The following is a 25,791-nucleotide window of genomic DNA, read 5'->3' on the forward strand; positions in this document are numbered from 1 at the left end:
AAGGGAAGATACTTTAGGTTATTTTTATTGGAAAGACTGACGTTTTTGAAAGTTTCTCTTAGCTAAGGAATAAATTTTGGTACTCTTACTGAGCCTACACAGGAGTTTCAGGAAGCATAGTATCAACTTTTCTTCATACTTGTCAAAAATTTAAGTTATAGTTTTTCAAGTGAAAATCCAAAGGACCAAATTCTGCCCTCCATATTTCAGTGAAAATCGTGTATGTATATGAATAAGAACTATGTACAAATATTTTAAAGACTGAACTTGGCCCAAAAGAAGGATTTTTTTTTTTTATGGGCAAAATGCAGGGAAGAGAAGATAACATCTACTGAAAAGACAAATGTTCTGTAGATGTTTTGGGCTACAGCAGTTTTCATTTACAACTTCTCTTTGGAAAACTGAGAGTTAAAGGATTAAAAGTATTGGTTAGGATAATAAAGGTATTACTACACAGTGCTGTTTAAGAAATTTTGTGACATGCTATAGACAACCTTTTGTGTACAATGAATTAGTGTGGATTAAGAGTAATGTATTGTGCATTAGTCTGTTTAGCATGCATGATATTTACATAACTGAAAATGTAGTAATGTTCATATAAGTTTCTAATATTTACGTCTTAAAACATATTGCAACTATGCCCCATCTTGTACTCTCAGGCCAGGGTTTAATTTCTCTTTATTAGTTATTCTGATGGGGAGATTCCCAGCCCCCCTTTTTGCCACTTTAGGGGAGTTTTATGTATCACCTTTAATTGGATTGGTATCCAAGAGACACTCAGTTATCTTTAAATCAAGCAACCTCTCCAACCAGTTTAGCCGTGATAGTTTCCCATATGCTTGTGCATCCTTGATGGATGGTTCCACAGTGGCAGAGAAAAATAGGAGAGGATTTTTAAACAAGGCTGTCTCTTTTTTTGCTTTCAGCAGCAAAATGGTATGAAATTGAGCTGCTTTTCTGCATTCACTTGCCTCCCATTGTGAATGGAACATGTATCACGTGTCAGCATGCCACTCGTATCAGATGTATTAATTGGTTAAGAAAATTAGTTCTAATTTACCTCCTTGGTTGCTGTAAGTAAATAGAGCCCTGCTTAAAATTAATAGTAATTGGTGTCTCACTCATTTTAGAGTGTAGGGAGGTTATATTAACTTCATTATGAAACATTGAGCAAAACTTGTGACAAATTAGGGCAAGGTTTGAAACAAAAGTGCACAGTTCACATGTTCAACACTTGCCATTTTAAAATTAATAGATGGGTGACAGACAATGTTAAAAAGATACATTCAACTTAAAAATTACTTCTATTTGAATGTTTTTACTTATTGTAATGAAAAATAAAATTACTATAAGTGAATGAGAAATTTTTTTGTTCATTGTTTTTACTTGTGTATTTGATAGCAGTCTACAAATCACTTTCATTGTCTCCCTGTATAGTCAGTTGAGGCCCAGTCCTGTGCACATTTTACATACGTAACTTTACTGTCTGAATAAAGCTACTTGTGTGTTTCCAGGATTGAGCCCTTAATTAGTTTCCCCTCTCTGTGTAGGTTTTAAAGATAGGAAAAGAAAAATGATTGTAAAACCCACAGGAATTGGCCGGTGGTTGCAAGGGTTGCATCAATAACTAAAACATTTTTAATGCCACACCTTAAGTAAACTTCTACAACTTTGTGTGTGTATTCTCCTGTAAGCCAGGTTTAAACCAAAGTAAATGTACACACGCAAAGTTGTAGAAGTTTAATTAAGTCTGTTTAATCTCTTGCCTTTAATTAAACCACTGCAATTTCTGTAGTCAGGCCTTGAAATGATTTCTAATTTATATTTAAAATTGAGTAGTTGTGACAACTTGTCGCTTCAATGCACTAGCTTTTCAATTTTGTAGTCGTGGATGCAAATCCAATTGTTCTTTGCATGTCCTCTATATATTTCCATTAATAGGATGCACTGACCAGATGCAGCTTACGCAGTGGAATTCTAACTAGCAGTGCCCATTGGAGTGTTTACCCTCCCCCACTTCTCTGACCATTCCTGAACATTGTTCGGGCGAGGTTATAAAAGGGGCAGGGTACTCCGGCTGCCTCAGTTCCTTCCTGCTGCAACCGGCTGTAAGTTCAGGAACAAACTTCAGGCCTTCCTCCTGGAGCCTTTTCTTCAGTGCCTTCTGAATAGTTTTAGCATAAGCTTTTAGGATATAAAAATATATAGTTATTTTTAGGTAGTGTTAATTTGTTTACATTTACATATATATTTAATGAAGTGTTAGATTCGACCCTTCAGTTTTGAGATAACAGATCCGAATATTAAGAGGTTGGGATTTAACAGATGTAGTGTCCATTAGTGTTCTTGACATCCAGTGTGCATACTAGCTGCCTGGTGGTGTCTAGAAGCATGATAGTCTCTGTCAGGGTGTTCAAGATACTCGGCTTTTATTCTAAGCAAGGATGCTGTGACAGAAGAAACTGCAGGCTACAGTAGTGTAGGAGGCATTGGCAGCCGCCAGAACAGATACTTCACTAGGATCCAAGAGATTCCACAAACTGGCTTCAGTCTCTTAATACCTCAAGAAGCAGCAAAAATTTCTGGAGACTTACCAGCTTCAGTTCCATGCTGTACACAAGTTATGAGACAGGATCCAACATTTACCAGATCCAAAGCCTAAAAGGAGAAGACCCCTTACTACTGTCGGTCTCTGTATCCAGAGCCAGTCCATGAGAGAGAAGTTCTTCTGAACTGTGTGTGCCAGTGCCAGCTAAGAAACCAGTGAGGAGAAAGGACTCTCTTACAAGCACCAAGAGATGTTCTGTGTGCACTCCAGATGATGATATGAAAATATGCTAATAAGTGTGAATATAATGTAACTGGAATATGCTTCAAAAAGGTCTCTTGTAAGGTATCATTACAAAGTTAATAATCTACTGAGTGTGTTCATCCTATTTGTATAAAAGTATCATTCTTGTATCTGAAACTTGAAATATGAAATATAACTCTGAGGGCCTATTGTAATTATGTGAAGTGTGGGCCATTAATGGTGGCTTGGAATCTTGATGGCTCCATTAACCAGGCCAATTGGTTGTAAATGGCTCTGTTTACTGGTAAGTCTTCCTGCATACCTGTGTGCTGGCAAGTGGGTAATGAAGTCTTACAGTGACATGTGATCATGTCACCTGAACTGGAATCCATCTTTAACCTGGTGCTTTTCCATTTAGAAGGAGGGGTGGGAACCCAGAGAGGGACAAAGGATTCCCACCTTGTGCAAAAGATATGTAAGGGGGTGGAACAGAACAAAGGGTGCTGCAGTCATGAGAAATCCCCTAGCTACCACCTGAGCTGGAACAAGGGCTGTACCAGGGGAAAGGATTGGGCCCAGACTAGGAAGGCATCCAATCTGTGAAAGAAGCTTATTGAAACATCTCTGAGGTTGAGATTTTTATCTGTATTCAGTTTTCTACAGTATTGGGCTTAGTCTTGTGTGTTTTATTTTGCTTGGTAATTTACTTTGTTCTGTCTATTATTACTTGGAACCACTTAAATCCTACTTTTTATATTTAATAAAATCACTTTTTACTTATTAATTAACCTAGAGTAAGTATTAATACCCGGGGGAGGGGGGCAAACAGCTGTGCATATCTCTCTACCAGTGTTATAGAGGGCGAACACTTTATGAGTTTACTCTATATAAGCTTTATAATGGATTTATTTGGGGTTTGGACCCCACTGGGAGGTGGGTATCTGAGTGCTGGAGACAGGAGCACTTCTTAAGCTGTTTTCAGTTAAGCCTGCAGCTTGTGGGGGACGTGGTTCAGACTTGGATCTGTGTTTGAAGCAGGCAAAAGTGTCTGGCTCAAGCAAGGCAAGGTACTGAAGTCCCAAGCTCACAGGGAAAACGGGCTCAGAGGTAGTCTAGGCACATTAGGTGGCAGTCTCAAAGGGGTTTCTGTGATCCAACCCGTCACGCTGTACTTTCAGTTCTGACCATTTGGATCCTAGAACTCCGGAACTGAAGACTAAGCATAAGGAGACAGATTCTCAGATACAGAAAGAAGGAGCTGCGTACTGGTTCCAAATGGGCTTGCCAACAGTCTGTTACAGGGATTGCACAAATCTACCACATGGATCTGCATCTTTATGTCTCAGGTCTGGCAGCATCGGATAAACACTTATTCAGAGTAACAACGATGACTCCGGTCATGCATGTTTGATTGATAGTCCACCACTGACAAAAAGAAGAGGTAGAAGACATTAATTTCTCTCCCTCTTCCTCCACGCAAGATTCTTTCAGGATTTCTGAATAAGTGCTTTCACCATTTTCTGTCCTGCAGCTGAAATCACTGATATGCCTTTACAGTTGGGATCGTAAACAAGTTTGAATTTGCAACCGGACTTTGAATCTGAACTAATCCCATGTCATAAGGAGAAATATACTTCGAGAGAAGTGTATGGAGGGTCTTTATCCTAAATTCTATTGCATGGATCCAAATATGGACTTCTGGCTGGACTGGCAAGTTCGTCGATGGGTGAGATGGTCATGCTGGCCCTTCCCTGTACACCATAGAGAGCTTGAGCATCCTTTTGATATAAAGAAACTTTCCTACCTAGGATTTGAGAGAGAGTGCAAGCATCCGATCCAGGTTCCGGATTAGTCTATAGGTAAAAAACAGTGCCTACTATCTTACTGGACACTCTTTTAAAGAAAGAGGAACTGATGATAGCTGAACAAAGTTATGAAACGGATAATGAATTGGAGAATTAGACACCCTCAGATGTTACTGCTGGGGGATTACAACTTCTTTTTCCCCTTAGAGGATGCAGTTCTCTTCACAAGCTAATTGACAGGATGGCAGTGACTCTAGGGATTTCCTTTGTCTATTGAGGAGACTTCTCACCCCATATATGACCACCTGGGTTCATTCTCTAGAAACGGAATTATACTTCCTCTCTGATTGATTTTGCTGAATGAGAAAGTCTATCTGGTCTTCGCCTGCCTCAGCACAGTCTATATATATATATAGAGAGAGAGAGAGAGAGAGAGAAAAACTTGTCCTTCAAAAAGGCTTTTGAATGTTCTGTACACATCCAGCCCCAAACTCTTTATTGGTGGAAGCCAATAAACCACAAACATAACCTCAGATTTGACATGAGGACGGAGAGGTGTTTAACAGTTCCCACCTTAGCTTTTCCTACCGTAACTGGAGATTGCATGTGCCATTTTTATGGCAACCAGCAATCAATAACTTTGGACAGGTATTTTTAGAAAGAGTACACAATGGATAATGCACTTTAGTTTGTGACTGTTCTGAATCCCTCCTCCCCCTTTTCATGAGAACATGTTGAAATTAGGGTTCCCTCTCTTTTTACAAGCAGATATGCTACAAAGGAAATGTCGAGCAGTTTTGGGGGAAATGGTTTTATTCAAGGTATTTTCTAATTCTAAAAAGAAAGATGAAGGTCCCTATTGGACATCAGGAAGCTGAATTCATTTATAAATACTTTTTTGATTCCATATGGTGTCCATAAGATACTATTTCTATATCTCTGTAAGATCATCCCACCACATTTTGTATTGTAAAGAGATCACTTCTAATATAAAATCCTCCTTTTTGGTCTTTCTACCACCCCAAGAGTTTTTATGAAATGCTTTCTGGTAGTTGTGGCAAATTGAAGAGGGAAGGGATTTTTGTCTTGCCTAATTTAGATAATTTTCTGATCAAAACTCCATCCAGAAAAGATAGCTGGAACCCAGATATGCTCCCTCTTTGAGAGACTACAACACAGAATAAACTGAGAAAAGTCATTGTAACATCCATGCAATACTTTGTTTATAGCAGCCACATTGGACTCAAAACTTAGGCAGAGCGTTCCTTTCATCGAAAAGATTTGTAAACGTATGGTCAGCCATCACCATTCTGCATCATTCTCCATAGCAGATGATAATTTTTCTCATGCTGATAGGGGGTTGTGATTTCTGCCATGTGCATAAAGTCTTATTCCTGTTCAAGAATGAGGTCTTTACAATACTGGTTGGCAAAGAATTGTAAACCCAACTTAAACAGTATATTTGAAAAGGAAATCCCAGGTGTGGTGGACTCACTGTCAGTGTTATGAAAGTAGCGTTCTTCAGTCTTCTGACAGTCAATTATAGTCACTATAGATGCATCCAATCTAGACTGGAGAGCTCATTTAGAGAGTTTGGCGCTCTGGGATCATTGGACTCCCATGAAAAAAAAAAGTTATCTGTGTGTGTTTTTTGGTCTTTCTCCAACAACGTACCAGGCATACATTTTTGCTTAACACATCTACAACATTTCAGATTAATGTATTTCCTTCTCCATACCCTGCATAGTAATAGATGTCATAATGAACAGAATAGATTTTTGTGTAAATAGGTATTTCAGGTTTCTTGAGACTTTTATATATGACTAGTCTTTAAATATAAATGAAGGAGAAGTCATTCTGAGATTTATTAGACTTTAGCTTTCTAGTTGTTACTTATGAGATTGTCCTAAAGTCCCTCTGAACTCTTCATGTTCTGTCTATACTGGGAAACTGAACAGTTGCCAAAAACAGTTCTTTGACTCCTGAAAACTTTTTTATTAGAGTAACCTGGACAAAACTGTTTTCAGTACTGTTTCAGGAAATGTAGCAAAATTCTGACAAACAGCACAGGCACTAAAACCATCTGTCTCTAGATTAAGGAAGACAGTACTGCATCGGTTACTCCGGCCGTGTCTTCACTAGAAATGCTGTAGCGCTTCAGTGTAGATGCTAATTAAAGCAACGGGATCTCCCGTCACTGTAGTTAGTCTACTTCCCCGAGAGGTGCTACCTAGGTCGCCAAACAAATTATTCCGTTGATCTGATGTCAATGCTGGTTGATTTTTTCACATCTCTGAGTGACGTCGCTGGGTCAGCCTAACTTTTTAGTAAAAAGAAAAGGAGTACTTGTGGCACCTTAGCGACTAACCAGTTTATTTGAGCATAAGCTTTCGTGAGCTACAGCATCCGATGAAGTGAGCTGTAGCTCACGAAAGCTTATGCTCAAATAAGTTGGTTAGTCTCTAAGGTGCCACAAGTACTCCTTTTCTTTTTGCGAATACAGACTAACACGGCTGCTACTCTGTAACTTTTTAGTGTAGCCCTGGTCTTTAGTTTACGTGTAGAAGGTTATCTTCACAACCACAAAAACTAGAAATGATTCTGCAGAAGTTGCTGACACTTGCCCAAGAGCTTCCTACAGTTGCCGATCCACTGGATTTTTTTCAGCTCTGCTAGCCAGAGTGGTTATTGTGAATATAAAGCACTGCTGAAAGTTAAAGTACTTCAGATAAAATACAGCAGGCTGTAGTGGTTCATTTCTTTTGTATAGGCAAGTCTTGAGAGAATGGCTTTGTTTTAGGAGTTCTAGCATTGTTGGCAGCCAGGAAGTGCAATGTACTTTAAATGGTGACAGCTATTTAAAGTATTCGGCATTGTTATGAGACCATTACGTAGGTATACTGGCAAAATGTGCAGTTTTTTTAATACAAAGCACACATGAATCTCAGATTTTTTTCATTGTCCGGTTGTTAATATTTGTGTGAAAAAGTTTGTAAATAAATGATATACGTTTCCTTTCCAGGATTTGGGACCAAGTTTATCTAAATACCATAGTAAAGGAAGCTTGGAGAATTTTTTTTGTCTATCTTGTGAATTTATTCGGTTTTAAACTCTTACCTCCATAATACTTGTTTACACAATAGTGCTTTTATAGTTAAAACATTTTGCAATGGTAGTGCTGAATAGTAACTAGTTTAAATATCTTCTTCTGGTTTCCCATATTTCTGGTGACATTCACAGTAATGTGGACTCCAGTTTGAGACTCAAATACGAACTATAACTAGAAAGTTTAACTTCCCAGTACTTCACAGTGTGAAGTGTTTCTCAGCATCTGAACTTTTCCATTGGCTTCCTGCGTAAGGGCTTGATCCTGCAACGTGCTGAGCAATGTGGCAGTTAAGCATGTGCTTAAGTGTAAGCCCAAGAGTAACCCCATTGAATTCCAGTGCAATTGCTCCCATGCTTAAAATTAAAAATACCCTTAACTGCTTTGCTGGATTAGGGCCAGACTGTTCAGCACCTTACAGGATCAAGTCCTGGAAGGTTAACTGTTTTCTGTAAATGTCTGATTTTTCTTTACCCTATTGTCCATCTATCTGCTCAGTCACTGTAAAATGATCTATAAGACACTATCCTATCTATAGTGGCTAGGTCAGTGAATCTTAACGTGATATTGTTGATTACAGGATAATCATGGGTCAGACCGGAAAGAAATCTGAAAAGGGACCAGTTTGTTGGCGGAAGCGTGTAAAATCAGAATATATGCGACTGAGGCAGCTCAAGAGGTTCCGCCGGGCAGATGAAGTTAAGGTATGTCACCTGTACCTCCTTCATGAAGATCTTATATGGTAGGCATTGGAATGTATTTTCTTCTGAAATATAAGTTAGAATTGAAATCTTGCACTTAACAAAATATATTTTATGTATATATTTGTTGGAAAATATGATTTTTTTTTCTGAAGGAGAAGATATACTTTTTTTTTTTTAAATAAAAGGTGTTGCACATCCCAATTAACATTAACTATTAAGTGCCAAAAATTGTATTAATGTCTAATTAGAATTATGAATTTGTAGGCAGGCATTTACGCAATACATTCAGTTACAGATTTAATTCAGTCAGGATATGTCAAAGATCAGTGTTCATTTGTGCTTGAAAAATCCTTGCAGTTTTTAGGGGAGTTGGTTCTGTGGAGGATGGCCATATTCTCCCTGTCCTGCCGCACCATCATGAAACACTAGATCTCCAAACATTCAGAAATGGCGTGCATGTAGGAGGAGGAAGGAGGGATAGTACAGTTAGTCTCCGTACCTCTCCACAGACAATATTGAGTCAGTTCAGAGCTTTTCCATCACACCCCTTCCACTCCATTTTTGTTTAATTCCTTTAATGTAGGGGGGAAAACAGTAGAGATGGGCTGGCCTTTTTATTTCCACGTTTCCATAATTCAGAAATGATTGACTGTACTTTCTCACCTTTAAAAAAATAAAATCATATCATGGCTGAGATCAAGCCTGAGTAACTTAAAATTGAGTTATTGGGAACGGAAGCATTAGATCATGAAGCATAGTGTTGGTAATATAGGCTATGTGTAAAAATTGTAATCTTTACAATAAAACATGGCACTAGGATCCTTAAGTCTGTTTGCCTTTTATATCATATGCATTAATGTCAAGGATTTTTGTGATTTTATATATAAATCAATCCACCTGGAAATGATGAAATGATGTTTTTCTGTGATTTGTATTGCTTAATCATGGAAATACAGGACCCCTCTTTTTGCCGGTGAACATGGTTACTTTAAAGAAAAATAACTATTCCATAATTCTGTATTTAAATATTTAAGAGGAAAAATACTTTTCGAAATAGGTAGAAATGGTGAAAATTATTTTCTAGTAAAATTTGTGTTCATTTTGTGTATTATGGTGCTGCTTAAGTGCAATTAGTGTTTTCAAAGATGTATGCTTTGTTAATAAAATAGACCTAATAGTACTTGAAGAGGTTATTAAATTAATTTTGACTCGTTTCTTAATTTGCTTGCAACAGTCACAATTCTCTTTCACTCTTAGAGTATGTTTAATTCTAATCGTCAGAAGATACTGGAAAGAACAGAAATCTTAAATCAAGAATGGAAACAACGTAGGATACAGCCTGTACACATCATGACTTCTGTGAGCTCATTGCGTGGGACCAGGGAGGTTGGTTAACGTGTTGTGGTAATTCTAGTTACAAAGTTGTCAGCACATTTTGGTTTTACTGGTGAAAAATCGGCTGGCAGATCATGTGTTAGCCACTAATGTTCTCTTTTCATATGAAGCCCTAGCACCTTTCTAGGAATTATTCATTATTACTCCTATCAGATGCTTACTAAGAAGAAATCAATAAAATGCTACTTAGTTAAGACCCAGATGTGCACAAAATTAAGACTTTTTGCTGCAGAAAATGCTTAGGTCACATGTTACCATCCTTTAATGAGGCCTTGTCTCATGGGCACTTGGGGTCTGATCTAGCTGCCACTAATGTCAATGGAAAAACTTCTGTTGCCTTAAATGGCAGCTGGATCAGGCCCTCACTTCATAAAAGAACATGCATGAAAATAGTGAACAGATTAGTTTGCATAAGCCTCGCTTATACTAGAAAAGTTGCACTGGCTTAACTAAGTAGGTTGAAAATGGATGTAGTTTAAACTGCGGAAAGTAACTGAAATACTTTCCTCGTGGATTGTATTTTCTAAATGGGCAGCCTACCCTAAATTCTCAATTACTGAGGGACAGTCTTCACTCATTGATTAATATATGTGCTTTCCATAACCAACTCTCTCTATAACTTCTTGTGAGTGATGTACCCGAATACTTGGATGCTAATATCTAAACTGTATTCTTAAATTTACTCACCAAATTTGGGATACTGCTGATTATACACTATATGTATCTTATGACTTTAAAAACAAACTTTGTATTTGTGGATAATTTAAACGCTATACCCAGATATACAGACACTCTTTTCTCAACCTGTGTAGTATATAATTTTAACGTTCGCTTTAATAAAATTTTTAAATCTGTTCTTAAACTGGTGCAAAACCCTAATGTCAGCACACTTAAACTAGTTTAGCTTCCGGTGGTAGACTGACTTTTTGGTGTGAAATGATCTGATGACAAGGAAAGTGTTTTCCTACTCATCAAATTGAGAAGGGCTTGCCATAAACAAAATTAATTTAATTGACAAATCTTCTGTGTTTTGGGAGGGGGATGACTTTTTATTAAGGGGCAAAAAATAACAGAAAATCTGAAATTTTTAAAAGGGAACTTTTATACAATTTGTACTTTTAGCCATAAATATATGTATCTTCCATTTGTCTTCTTTTTGAAACTATTTCCATCCCGTGTGTCTTAGTGTTCCTTCTACTCCTCTCTTATGAAAGTAGTCCTGCAAGCAAAAATGGAAAACAGATGACTGGCTCCAGTCCTACAAAACAATGCACACAGGCAAAGCCACACTGAAGTCAGTGGGGCTCCATAATTGCATGGGCTACACTCACATACATACAGGATCAGAGCTTTTGACAGTAGTTTTAACAAATGCTGAAAACAAAAATTGTTAGGTAAGGGTCATGCATCAATTTTTCAGTTCTTTGGAGGAAAAGGGCCAAATTTCACCTTCAGAGTTACGATTTGAATATATCAAATTTTGACTTGCTAGCTTGAATTGCCTTCTTGATGAAAGGGGAATTTTATGTTAATTTCCTGCCTGAATCAGTGAATTGATTATTGCATTCTAATCCAGTTTGTCTCATAAAGGACTCTCAAAAGAACTCTACTTTCAGTGCTTGATTTAAAAATCGCCATAATTTATAATAGGAGGATTAAGACAGGAAAATAGTATCTGAATCCTTTTAAAATAAATCTAAATATTTATTTTAGTCTCAAATACACTGGCTGGAGACTTGATATCTTGCGTGCAGTTTTCATGACGGTAACACACTCAGTGTGGGTAGCAAGTATCATAGGTGACACTCCTCTGTTTCTGGAGAGCCACAGACCTTGGTTTTCAGTTGCCTCCAGTGACTAGACTATTGAGTGGCATTGACCAGAGCCACTCCTACAAATGTAATTCCCTTTTTTAATTATTATTGAATTGAGTTCAAAAGCAGGCAGAGTATCACACAGGATCATAAAGGAAATTTAAAATATTGACTTTGTTCTTAACTTTGCATAAACATAATGTTGCCTTGAGATTTTTAGTTATATTCATTTTTTTTTTTTAAAGGACAAAATCATTTTTATAACTTTGCATACTTTCTAGACTTAAATTATGTCATGAAAAAATTGCTAGAGAGCTACTAGTCAAAGAACTAAATCTAAATCAAATTTCTAAAGACACCAACTAGCCAGAGACTAATACAACAGATAGTCTTCCAAGTTAAGGTGTCTTTGGAAATTTGAAGCCTACCTTGCTGGCTTTTGGAAGGAAGAAAGCTTTCTGTCTCCCCTTCCTCTAATCTTCCTCAGTACTCTGATGGGAATAGAGGTCCACTACTGTCCCCTGCAGCAGCATAAAGACTTCTGAAAAACATTTGGTGAAACTGATCAGTGTCTTGTTAATTTCACATTGCTCCTGTCAAAGCAGTACAGGAGCAAAGGTACTGTAGCTATCTGTCTGCATACCCAGGTGGAGTAATTTGCCCACTGTAACATTCTCTTAATGTGTTTTAGTATGAATAAAGTTGTGAAGTCAAATACTCAAGAGTTGGGGAAATGGCAGAAGTAAATTTTTCCGTACAAGCTTCATTCGATTCCTTTTTTGCATATGCATTACGATGCAGTCTTTACTTGCATGATCCCGTACTATTTTTTCCAGAACCCCTGCCTCATTCAGTGTACGGGACAGACTTGCTCTGAGGATGAATCGAGGTTGTGTAGTGAAGGAGAAGGCTGTTGTCTGTAGGATCTGTCTCACTTATTGCAGAAGTTGCAAGGTGTATACTGACAGAGACAGGGATGTGCAGGAGGAGAGAGGATGGTTTCATGGTTCAAGCAGTTGAATGCTGCTCTGAATTCTGTCCCTGCCTGTGCTGCAAAGTTCCTATGTGGTGCCACATTTTCTGGAAACCCAGCTTGAGATCCTGGGGTTTGATTTGCAGAAGTGCTGAGCACTTGCAGCTGCAACTGAAGTCAGTTGGTCTTTTTACCATTTTATATATATATATAGACAATATAGTGATGTGTGCCATAGAAAAGCCTAAGAGGAAATTAATAATTCTGTTTTCAGAGAAGTGTTTGAATAGTGTGCAGTAAATAACGCATGGGGCCTCACATTAAACAATGAAGATAAAATAAAATATTGAATAGTTATCTATTTAAGGAGAATGGTCCGTCCTATGCACCGAATGAGGGAGGTATCCTGTGCAAAAAAAATATGATTGTGTAAGAAAAGATGGTATCAGAATACATATGTACAAGAGCACTGAATTAAGATTTTATGGACAAACTTAATTCTGGCATTTCCTAACTCTTGATAGCTTGACTTTGTAACCTTAATATTATTTTTAAACATAGTTATTTAGTGTGTGATTTTACATAATGTGAGGTCTTCTATGTATTGTACATGTCATACAGTGACCCAACGGAATCTCTTCCCTCCCATCCTTGCTGAACGTCAGCTTGTGGCTCCAAACCAGGGAGGTGTTAGAGCTTCTCAATGAAAGTTTAAAAAAAAAAAAAAGTATTGAACATAGGCACATCAATGTGTTTTTTCCCTAAATGCGTTCTGAGAAATGGCTGAATTGTTTGAGCTGAAACTAAAAAACCCCCCCAAAAAAACAATAACTACTCTTCAGCCAAGCAGATACCTGGCATGAAAAAATTTAGCCTGAATGGTTAAAGTTTTTGGTAAAGTTATAAGCAACTCTAAACAAGATTCCCAAAGGGAAAGTGTTGAGCAGCCTTAAGTATAGGCACTGTTACCACCTCTGCCTATAATTGGGAAGGTTATCTTTGCAAATATAAGGGCTTAGAAACTTTAAAAATAGAACCTACAGAAATTGGTTTTGTAGGTGCCCCCAGTTATAAGAGCTAGTGAATTTTTAGGCGCTGGGTTAGAATGTTTATGGATTACTCTAGGACTAACCACATTTATGAATTGTCCAAATGTTTCAGTTTTTAAAACCATTTCTCATTTTGAATGTTCTGTCCTCTCTCACCTTTTTGTGATTTCCCTTCCTTCCTGTTCTAGGTCTGCAAAAAAGTGAATCGTAAAATAATGTCATATTGAAAGCACTGTTTGACAGCTCAGAGTTCAGTATTAGAGTAAATTTCACTTTACTGTTGTCCTGCACACAATGTACATGGTCAAAGGTTTTAGGATAGGATAGGAAATAGTGGAGGTCAAGACTTATAGACAAGTTGAAGTGATAACTTGTTGAAGTAGACTTTCTGATATTAAAGGATCACCATATCAACTTTCTAAAAAGAAATTCTTTCTTGATCTTAGCGGTGCATTAATGTGAAGCTTGGAGGAATCTTCTTTGTCTCCCAGACAACTAGTTAATACACTATAAACACCAGATAAGACAATTTATCATCAAGTACTAAATCTGTTTTAGATAACAGAAAAACATCATTGCATTTGGTTAAGTAGGCTGAGTGTAATGGTACATGAGAGCCTGGACATCATTGTATGTGATAGTAAAAAAAGAACACCATGCTATGGAAACTGTTAACAAATATTCTGCAAACAAAATAATTTGTCTCTTGCTTGTTAAACCTATTCCTAATGCTACCACCTAAAAATTGATGTATTTTTCCAAAGGCAGACTTATCTAATTCTGATATGGTTTAAATTTGATACATTTTGTATTTTGTTCCCAAAATTGCTACCAGGAGAGAAGTGTAATTTCTACCTCTCATTTCAGTGCTCTGTTACCAGTGATTTAGATTTTCCAAAACAAGTCATCCCGCTCAAGACTCTGAATGCTGTTGCTTCAGTGCCTATAATGTATTCTTGGTCTCCCCTTCAGCAAAATTTTATGGTAAGTGTCACAGTTTCAGGTTAACTGCCCCTGTATTCCTGCATCTGTGGTCCACTCCAGGAATGCCACTCAGGTCTGCCCTGTCTCCATCTCTTGGTCGGAACCTTTCTCCCACTCCCTTCTGACAGGGTTTTTATGATTACACAGACCTGCCATCCACTGTGATATCTCCAGCAAGCCAGTCTGGTTAAAGGCCAGCTCCTGCACTGCTTTCTTTCAGAGGACGATTGATAGTGTTTTTCCCAGTGACCATACAGCTCTTCTAAGCAAGCACATTTATTCATAGGGCAAAAGCATTACAGAGAAAAAAGAAATTTAAATCCACATTAAACATACCAGAAACCACCCATCTTCCATATGGGGAGTCTGATAGGCCAACATTCCTTCTAACTCGTTAGCAAGGGTTGGGGCCTCCCTTTGGACAGAGAGTGATGTCCATCTGCTGAATCAAAATGAAGGCCATGAGCCAGTCCAAGCTCATCCTTTTTATATCAAAAGCCTTTTCTCTCTCTCCCAGTCGCTGGCAAACCCAGCCTGATCCTGAATATGCAAACTACCTAAAGGGTTGGAACTTCTCTGGAGTTGGTTAGTCTCAGTGACTCACCATATTTTCGTTCCTGGAGGAGCTGTGTTAACACATTATACATGGAGTAACAATTATACATAAACCATTCATACATTTAATACAGTTGTCTCCAAAGATGCTGCCTGGAGTTGCAATATCTGTTAAAGTAAGTTAAAAAGTAGAAGCTGTGTGCATTTGGTTAGATAAATTACAGTTTAAGTGGAAACCAATAAACTAGTATATCCAAAAGAATAGAAATCTATTCCATTTGTTTTAATATTCAGATCTGTATAAAATACCTGAAATATTTCTTTCTACACTGCTTCACATCAGTTTTCTTTTCTTGCTCTACCCAATTGCCTCTTTCATTTTTTACCAGTTATTTCATGAACTTGAAAAACTTATAAAGAAAAGGTTGAATATTACAAAGGTGACTGGATGGCAGGTTTTTGTGAGCAGACAAAAGTTTTAGTACTGATTCATTTTTAGAAAGAGGACATTTTAAAGATATTTGTGATTTACACTTGGTGAGTGTTAATGCTCAACTCAAAAGAGACAGTAATAACACTGGCCATAGACTCAACCTTTCGCACCTAAATCTTCTAGAGTTCCATAACATGGGTATTGCAAAGTTAAGGATATTCCAGTCCTTGGCCTCACCAGAATAGAAATCCTGATTATGTACAATGGCTTTGTATTTAGGACAGATGTCAGTTAAGGTCTAGATTTTGACCTAAATCAAATTTGAACTAAGTTTTTAGAAATTAGGACTAATGCCTGATGTGTCCAGAAGGAAGTCGTAATGAATTATTGATTATTCTTGCATAATCTACTGTCAGTCTCCATTAAATGATGTTAATTCTCTGAGATCCAGGATTTATTGTATGATCGGACTACTTATATTATGAACAGACATTTAAATTACTTAGGAAACTGCACTTTTGACACTGTACACAACTATTTACATATAATCAGTCATCCTTTTTCATGTTAGTTTAGTGCACTGAAGGCAACCATTTTTATTTAGAATAAAAAAATACAAAATATACTAATTACTGTATGTGCATCAAGCTGACTGATCTTATTATTAGAAGTAATTTTAATCCAGATAAAATCAGCAGCTAATCTACAAGAAAACTCAACCCACAACTAAATGTTTTTCTCTACAAAAACGAAACATCAACCCTCTATCCCTGAAAGCCAGAATTAAGTTACACCTATCGTATTTAAATTAAATAATTGTAAAGGCATTATTATCAACAAATATTTAATCCATTTTAGACAACAGGTTATCTGTTAACATAATGAGTATCCTGTTGAGGATAAGGGCTTGTCTACATGGGGGGAAATTGACCAGAATGGTTATAGTGGAATAGTAATTCCACTATAGAAATGCATCAATAACTGCTCGTGTGAGTCTTCTATTACAGAAGAAAGTGACTTTATTTCAGAATGATTATGTGATTATATGGAATGCCACATCTCATTGCAGGTTTGGGGCAGTGGCACTTCTGAAATGGGGGACTCATCAAAATTTTTTCTTGTTCTCCCTGAGAGAATATCTTTGCTTTTATTGTAATCATAAACCTTTCCACATTACTTTTAGGTAGAGGATGAAACGGTTTTACATAACATTCCTTACATGGGAGATGAAGTACTTGACCAGGATGGAACCTTTATTGAAGAACTGATCAAGAACTATGATGGAAAAGTACATGGAGACAGAGGTGAGTCCAACACACCATGTATATCTGTCATTTCTTTCTACCTAAACATGATTAGCAGCTGCTTATGTAGCAGTCAGCTTTATTATATATTTTTATTTATAAGTTAAATATCAAAACTGAAGTATGATTCCTGAGGACTTACTATTTACTAATACTAATTACTGTTTAGTATTCTCCGTCATCCGCCTAAGCCATGTCAAATAGTGAGTATAACAATCATACTTAGCTTTTGTACATGGATTAATATTTATGCATTTCTTTGAAAATATAAACTAAATCCTCACACCAGTCCTGAGAGTGAAATAGCGAGGTTAACTTTGTTGCCCAGAGCATACAGTTAATCATTGTAATAGCTGGGTTTGATATTAGATAAGTGGTGAAACATTTCAAGGAGAATCCAGTCATCATCCTGTCCCTTTTGACTAGACTTCTGAATTGTAGGGCACAATGGCATAACCAGATTGAGCCAGGAGATGGGGAGTTACACTCTTTGGCATTTCACTTGCCTTTACTGTGTATGAATGAATTCCTCTGGCATGCTTCCTAGGTGGGTGGTGTGGATGATTAGGGAGAGGATAGCAGCAAACTACCAACCACTTCTCTCCTCATTGCCAGTATGGCACAAAGTGACCAGTACCCCAGCCAGCCCAGTCCCCTTTATCTTGTAGGAAGTGTGATATTACTAGAGCTTTATTTTTCTGTTCCTATTTGCTGGTAGAAGGATTTATATTCCCTCTCTTGGCCGCCATAGAGGGATTTGGGAAAAGTCCCTCAAAATTAACAAGATGATAAATTGTTGATTCTCATTCATCCTCCTGCTCAGCCCCTCCTGTCTTGTACTGAATTTACAGATTGTAATGTGCTCTGAGCACAGGATCTGATAACTAAATGTGTAGCCATAGTTTTAAAAAAAACAACTGAAATATGGGGTAGAAATAAATACTTTGTTTGCACTTCCCTTGTGTTTTTTGCTTTACTTCCGATCTTGCTGAATTTCAGAATGTGGATTTATCAATGATGAGATATTTGTAGAGCTGGTAAATGCACTTGGTCAGTATAGTGATGATGAAGATGATGATGATGGAGACGACAATTCTGATGAGCAAGATGAAAAACAGAAAAACCGAGATGGCAACAGAATGGGTATGTCAATCCAGTAGATTTGAAAAACCTTTATTATAGTAGCAGTTTTTCCTGCCTTTATTTGCTCAATAAATGGAAGATGTTCAGATTTATATTTGTGTTTGTGCTCAGTGAAGTTAACAACTTTATTTCTTCTAGTGATTGCACGTGTCTGTTCCACTTCAGGTGTGTGCATGTTTAGTGCACTGTTGAAAACATTTCCCCCAGTGGTACGCACTGAGGCAGCATATGTGCATTCTGCTGCCTCGTGCCACTGTGCTGCCCCTGATTCTGCTCAGTTCCTTCACTGCTCATGATGGTTGTCGGAGCATGTTATCTTGCTATTGCAGGTTTTTCTTAAATTGTCTATTTTGTATATAGTTGGTTTTGGTTTTAACCATAGTTCTAGTGTTAGGTTCTTCTAGTCATAAGTAGGGCTTTACCAATTTCACGGCTGTGAAAAACATGTCACGGACCATGAAATCAGCCCTCCCTTGTGAAATATGATCTCCCCTGCTTCTGGGAGCCTGGGGCTCCGAGCTGCTAGTCCAGCCACACTGGGGAGGGTCAGGATTTGTCCTTCCCCTGCATGGCTGCTCTTGGTAGTTAGATCAGATCCACCTCTAGAGGCAGCACAGAAATGAGGGTGGTACACCCTCACTTCTGTGCTGAAGCAGCCCAGGAGATGGTCTTCGGGCTTCTGTCTCCTCCTGTCCTGTTCCTCCCTGCCCCCCCGGGGCAGTCCCTCAGCTCTGCAGGGACAGGCAGGCCGCTTTGGGGGGAGTTGCGTAGAGCCTAGTAGGGAGCCTGCTAGTCCCGCCAACCCCGCTCTCTTTCCCTCATACCCATTCCCAAGCACCAGCAGGGGTCCAGGCACCTCTCTTTACCCATGTACCTCATTATACAGTGCCATCCAGAGGGAAGCTGTTGATGATCTCTCCGATACTGTCTTCTTTGGGCTCCAGACACTGATCCCTGGCCAAACAGAAGTGACTACTCGCCCACCCCGATTTGGTCAGAGGAAGCTGATTTATCTTTGGAGGTTGGCTTACACATGTTGCAGTGGATCATGTGCCTCACCATTCCCTTCTGAGTGGTTACCACCTCTGGCACCCACCAGAGGCTCCATCTTGGCCAGCCGCTTGAGGCTGGAAGAAACTGGGCTCCTGGCCTTTACCAGTGGCAGTTCTGGCACACTTGGGGGTTTCTGCTTGCCTCCAGCTCATCTCCTTACCCTCCCTATTCTACTTCATCCAGAACAGTGGTCTCCAAACTTTTTGATTGCACGCCCCCAGGAAAAAAAAAATTTGACACAGGCATGCTGCCAAAGGAAAGGAAAAAAAGTGGAAGAGCTGCCGCAGGCGCGCTCCTCCTGCCACCGCAGAATCAAAGGTAGAAGAGCTGCCACAGCCTTGCTGGCGACGCTCCTCCTGCTACGCACCCCCTGGGCACATCCATCCTTGGCTTCATCCTCTTCATCACCTGTGGGGCAAGTGCCTCCTTGCCTCCCCCGATGATTATAGAGTCCATCAGGACCCTTTAAAGAGAGTGACTTATGCTTTGGATATCCAGATGGAAGTTGTTAGAGAGAGGTCTCAGGCTGATTGACATTTTAGCTGCCGTAGGACCTGCTCAGATGGTGCTTCCATTTAATTAAGCTATTCTGGAGACCGCCAAAATGCTCTGATAGACTCCATCTTCCTTTCCCACACAGCAAAAGGCTGAGGTGCAGGTATTATGTCCTCTCACAGGTGTTGAACATTGATTCACCCTCTCCCCTCTGGCATCAGTGGCGGTTTCAGCTGCCATTTGGAGACTGCCAGACATCTACCCCAAAACAAATGACGCAAAAAAACTTGATTTCATTGGCAGAAAATTTTATTGAACAGCTAGCTTGCAGCTCAGGATTGCTAATCAGTAGGCATTGCTATGATTTCTACCTCTGAGACAATATCTGAAAGTTTAAGGGCAGATTGCCAGAGGACAAGAGGCAAGAGTTCCTTTCTATGTTGGACGAGAGTAAGTTGGTGCCCAGGACCTCACTTCAGGAGGTTTTGGATGCTGCTGATTCTGCAGCCAGAGCCACGGCAGTGGCTGTTTCAATTCACAGATGTTAGTGGCTCCAGTCATCATGTCTTCCTCAAGAGGTTCAACCAACCATTCTGTATCTTCCCTTTGAGGGGCCGTCGCTGTTCTCTAGGCAGACTGATGACAAGCTGAATAGTCTCAAGGACTCCAGGGCTACACTCACATGTTAGGGCATTTATAGACCTGTACTAAAAAAGCATCAGTTTTGCCCTCAGCAGGCATACCACTTTCCATCATTTACAGCTTGCCACCAGAACCTAGTTAAGAAAAAGGGCAGAAGTTTTAGGAGGGGAGACACCCTCTCTCTTCCCCCCCACCTCCCCACCCCACCACACACATACTCTTCTGCACTACTACCCAGTTTGTGCAGGCAGCCTGGGGGTTCTAAGCAAGCATTTTGGTGTGTTTGTCAAGGACTGTTTCTCCTCCTCCTGTCCCACTATCTAAGTGCTTGGTCTTGCATCACTACAGATCAGCGTGTCTTAAGCATGGTGGAATTGGGATACAAGCTTCAGTTTATTTCGGTCTCCCCATCACACCACCTTCCCAATCCTTTTTCAGGGACCAGTCTCACAAAGAACTTCTCCTTCAGAAGGTGCAGTCTCTCCTCTAGTTCAGTGGTCTCCAAACTTTTTGAATCGCGCACCCCCAGGGCTAGCTCTAGGAAAGCAAAAAAAAAAAAAAAAAATAGCTGCCGCCGAAGACGGAGCGGGGAGAGCCGAGCTGCCGCTGGTGTGCCACCAAAGAATCAAAGGTCCGGGAAAGCCAAGCTGCCGCCATGTCGGCGACACTCCTCCTGCCGCGCACCCCACTTTGGAGACCACTGCTCTAGTTGGAAGCCATAGAGGAAGTTTCTCAGCAATTCAGAGGAACAGGGTTTTATTCCCACTGTTTCCTGATCTCAAAAGGAGGTCTCAGACCATATTAGACTTGCGACAGCTAAACAGATATCTGAAGAAAATAGTTTTTTGCATTGTCATGCTGGCTTCCATTATCTCTCCCTGGAGACTTGTATGCTGTCTTCCACTTAAAAGATGCAAATTTCCAAGTAGTAATACGTCAAAGCCACAGGACGTTCCTCAGATTCATGGTCAACCAATCTCACTACCAGTTTGCAGTACTATCATTTGGCCTGTCTGCAGCTCCATATGTTTTCAGAAAGTGCATGGCAGTCGTGGCAGCGTTCCTGAGGAAATCAGGAGTTCAGGTGTTTTTCCTACCTGGATGACTGGTTGGTGAGAGGCTGATCTAAAGTTGTGGTGCTGTCCACTGTCTCTCCTCCAATCCACCTTCAACAATCTGGGTTGCTTAGCAACATGGAGAAGTCAATCCTGTCACCTGTACGAAAGATGGAAGTTTATAGGAGCTGTCTTGGACTCTCTGGAAGCCAAGGCCTTTCTTCCACAGGTGAGATTCCAGACTCTGCTGTCCCATTGCTTTAAATCTGAGGGCCCATCCTATGACAACAAAATTGCCTCAGGCTTCTGGGGCATATGGCTTCATGCACTTATGTGGTTCATCTTGAAAGCTGCAAGGGTGGTTAGCATCGGTGCACTCTCCAGTTTGTCATCATCTAGACATAGTAGTTTGAGTACACTCACAAGTCTTGACCTCTAAACTCGTGGAAAAACCATTCATGTGTGTATGGAGTGCCATTTGCTCCTCCATAGCTGGCTTTGACTGTAGTTGTATACGCTTCTGCCCTTGCTTGGGGTCTCACCTCAGGTCTCTGGAGATGCAATGTCCGAGAATTAAGGGCCATTCAGCTAACTCATAAAGCCTTTCTTCCCCATATCAAGGAAAGAAATCCTTGCCATACACTTCTACCCCGATATAACGCGGTCCTTGGGAGACAAAAAATCTCACCGCGTTATATTGAACTTGCTTTGGCCCCCCCGTTCCTAGTTTCCTGACACCCCCTCCAGAGACCCCCGTCCCTAATCACCCCCAGGACCCCACCCCCTACGCAACCCCTCCTGTCCCCTGACTGCTCCAACCCCTATCCACACCTCCCGCCCCCTGACAGGCACTCACCGGCAGCGGTGGGAAGCGGAGCAACGTGGCCCCAGCCCGCTCCACTCCGCCACCTCCCTGCTGTGGCGCTCCGGTTCCCACCGACGGTGAGTGCAGGGAGGTTGGGGAAAGGATGCCCCCTGTACTCACCTGCAGCGGGAAGCAGAGTGCCGTGGCTGGGAGCTGGCAGAGTAGAGTGGGCGGGGGCCGGGCTGCTCTGCTTCCCGCCACCAGTGGGTGCAGGTAGGTTGGGGAAAGGACGCCCTCCGCACTCACCGGCGGCGGGAAGGGGAGTGACGCGGCCCCATCCTTATCCACTTTCCTTGCCCCGGCCCCAGCCGTGTTGCACTCACCGGTGGTGGGAAGTAGAGCGCCGCGGCTGGGAGCTGGCAGAGTGGAACGGGCTGGGCTGCTCTGCTTCACCACTGCCGGTGAGTGCAAGGGGGGGTCCCTTCCCTCAAGCCCCCTCCCCTGAGCGACATGGCTGGGCCGGGGTGAGGGAAGCGGAGCAGGCTGCTCCTGGTCTCCCGCTAGTCCCCCGGGCCACTCTGGGACTGTGGGGCCCCCAAAAGTCCCCCCCTCCCCCCCCCACAGCTCCTGCCTCCCAGACCCTGTGTATGGGGAGCCCTTGACCGCCCCCAAGACTCTAAGCCCTTTATCCAAACCCTTGGCCCCGGCCTGGTACCCTTAACACGCTGCTCAGAGCAGCGTGTCGGAGCTACCACGTTGTATGCAAACCCGCTTTATATCGGGTCACGTTATATCGGGGTAGAGGTGTACTTACGGACAACATAGTGGCCGTGTTCTGTGTGAACAGGCAAGGACAAGCCCAGTTGTCTGCTATGTCACGAGGCAGTGAGGATGTGGGATTTCTGTAGCGCCATCTCAGTCCACTTCAAAGCCTCTCACTTTCCTGGTTTCCAGGGTAAACTGGTAGACTGATTAAGCAGATCTTTCACTAGTAACCACAAGTGGTCTGTCTGCCCAGACATTGCCAGATTCATTTTCCAACGATGTGGGACTCCCCAAATAGACCTGCTTGAAACAAACATCAACAGGAAGGGCCATCACACAGGTCACAGCCCAGAGTCTCTCAAAAGATGTTGTCCTGTTGCCCTGGATGGACACGCTCCTGAACACATTTCCTCTAGTTCCGCTCCTGCCCAGAGGTGTTGTTGAAATCACTCCAGACCGTGCTTGAGTCATATTTCTAACTCCAGTATGGCCTTGGAAATATTGTTTTCCTACTCTGCTGATCCTCTCAGACAGCTGTGTTGACACTACCCTCAGGACCATGGTCATCTCCTCCACCCCAACCTACAGGCCCTCATCTCCCAGCCTGGATGCTCCATGGCTAATGCCTCAAGAGGAGGCTTGCTCAAAGGGAATTCAAGATTGTACTTTTAAATAGTAGAAAAACTATACACTAGATATACTTCATTGGAAAATTGGAAGACATTTTCCATCTCGTCCCAAGAAAAAGGGGTTTCTCCAGCCTGAGCTCCCATACATCGTGTTCTGGACAGTCAGTTACACCTGAAACAACATGGTCTGGCAACTAATTCCATCAAAGTCAACCTAGCAGCTATCTTGGTTTTCCATTCACTGATGGACAGTCATTCTCCCTCCTCCTCTTCTCTCTCCCCCCTGCCCCTCTTGCCCAGTCTCATGTTAATCAGATTTTTGAAAGGGGTCTCTCTACTATTTATATCCCCAGGTAGAAGATCCTGTTCCTCTGTGGGTTTTTCCAGTAGTTTAGTGTTGACAAAGCTAATGGTCCTGCATTTAAACCTTTAGCTACCTGATTGTTGCTACATCTCTTGATCAAGGTAGCCTTTTTGTTGGTAATGACTTCATCCAGAAAAGCAGGCAGATTACATGCTCTAGTGTATGAACCTCTGTATATCATCTTCTACAAGGATAAAGTTTACCTATGCCTTCGTTCAAAATTTCTCACCGAAGTAGTGTTTGGCTACCACATCAATTAGGCAGTATATCTGCCCTCTTTCTTCCCAAAGCCTCATGCTCAAGGATGAGGAGAGACTCCACAGGTGTTTGATCATTTGTGGTGTTCTTGGACAGGACTAAGCAGTTTAGATTGTCCTCACAATTATTTGCAGCAATTGCAGACAGGATGAAGCGACTTCCACTCTGTTCTCAAAGAGTCTCATCCTGGATATCCCCCTATATATGCTTATGCTATGAATTGGCCAGTGTAGCTCCACCAAGCAGAGTACTAATACATTCAACAAAATCACAAACAGCCTTTGCAACCGTTTTAGCTCCAGTGACTATCCGAGAAATTTGTAAAACCTCATTGTGGTCTTCAGTCCATACTTCTGCCTCACACTAGGATCTCTCTCAGCAATGTAGAGATGATGCCAGATTTGCACGTGTGGTCCTTTAAGTGTTGTTCAAGTAGACTCCCATCCTACTCTGGCTTGACCTGCTTGAGTGTCACCTGAAGCGGAATGGGCATGTGCAGTCACTTGCAGAAATGGTTACTAATCTGTTCCGTAACTGTTGTTTGAGACATGATGTACATCTCATTCCATGACCCGTCCTCCTTCCCCTCTATATTGGATTCTGTCCAGTAAGAATGAAATGAGGGAAGTCAGCAGTGGTTCTGCCCTTTATACCATCGCGCAGCAGCGGGCACATGCACCATCTCAATGGGCATCGCTGACGGAACAATCTCCAACAGCGTACTGGGCGCACACATGCCTGAAGTGGAATGGACATGTGCAGCACATCTTGAAGAACAAGAGTTATGGAACAGGTTAGAAATAGTTTCTTTCCTCAGCATTTCCCTATACCGGTCAGTCCCAGATTAGCAAAGAGAGTGTTGCAAAATGTGGTGTTGCTAATCATAGACCACTGCCAACACAGGGAGATGGTCAACTCCTGCACTGTTGTTGAAGGATACAGTTGTGCAATATTTTACTGAGGAAGACAGCACCATTCATCAAGCAGATACGTGAATGATCGGTGATGGCAAAATAACATAACTTATTTGTCCAGAAGAACCTGTTGATAGGAAAAATCATTTAAAACTCCTTAATATAACTTCTCTGTAATTATAAACCGAAAGCTTCAGATTTTTGAAGAGCTAATTCTTTCTTTACTTTGTAATTTAGGTTCTTGGTCAGCTTTTTTCATCCTTAAATATTGGTATAAACAGTAAATTTACAAGTAGATTAACATTTATAAAGCTACTGTGTGAAATACCAAAGGAGCACAATATTATTCAGAAAATATTTCCTATTCATCTTCATATTTCTTTTTCTGCTTCTCTGTGCAGACAAAGAGAGCCATCCACCTCGGAAGTTTCCTTCTGACAAGATATTTGAAGCCATTTCCTCGATGTTTCCGGACAAGGGTACAGCAGAGGAATTGAAGGAAAAGTAAGATTTGATTTCTTAAGAGGTGTTGGTACACTGCATAATATGGTACTTGAGTTTCTATACTGTCTAGAAAAGAGCTACAGTAGAACTCTGTTTATCCGATCTTATTGGGACCAGAGCCAGATTGGATAAACAAAAATTTGGATAATCCAGAGAATGGGTGGAGCTTGGCTCAGTTAATACGGAGAGGTGGATAATGGAGGCTCAGATAAATTGGGTTCTACTGTATTAAAGTTTGTTGATGTTTTGAA

General features: G+C 40.8%; 1 protein-coding gene across 7 annotated transcripts in view; it reads left to right on the top strand.

Moving 5' to 3' along the window:
• The window catches only part of EZH2 (enhancer of zeste 2 polycomb repressive complex 2 subunit), an 84,625-nt gene that overhangs the window by 28,943 nt on the left and 29,891 nt on the right, over window positions 1-25,791 (top strand). For 5 of the 7 annotated variants that reach the window (XM_037889974.2, XM_037889978.2, XM_037889976.2 and 2 more), the window contains 6 exons: window positions 8,283-8,406; window positions 9,664-9,792; window positions 14,505-14,621; window positions 16,793-16,913; window positions 17,913-18,056; window positions 25,438-25,540. In XM_037889974.2, the coding sequence (XP_037745902.1) occupies window positions 8,283-8,406; window positions 9,664-9,792; window positions 14,505-14,621; window positions 16,793-16,913; window positions 17,913-18,056; window positions 25,438-25,540 (738 nt within the window). The remainder of the gene's footprint in view (window positions 1-8,282; window positions 8,407-9,663; window positions 9,793-14,504; window positions 14,622-16,792; window positions 16,914-17,912; window positions 18,057-25,437; window positions 25,541-25,791) is intronic. The other 2 variants (XM_043540503.1, XM_043540504.1) reach the window with 1 other exon arrangement.

This window comes from Chelonia mydas, chromosome 2 (genome assembly GCF_015237465.2).
Source record: "Chelonia mydas isolate rCheMyd1 chromosome 2, rCheMyd1.pri.v2, whole genome shotgun sequence".
NCBI lineage: Eukaryota > Metazoa > Chordata > Testudines > Cheloniidae > Chelonia > Chelonia mydas.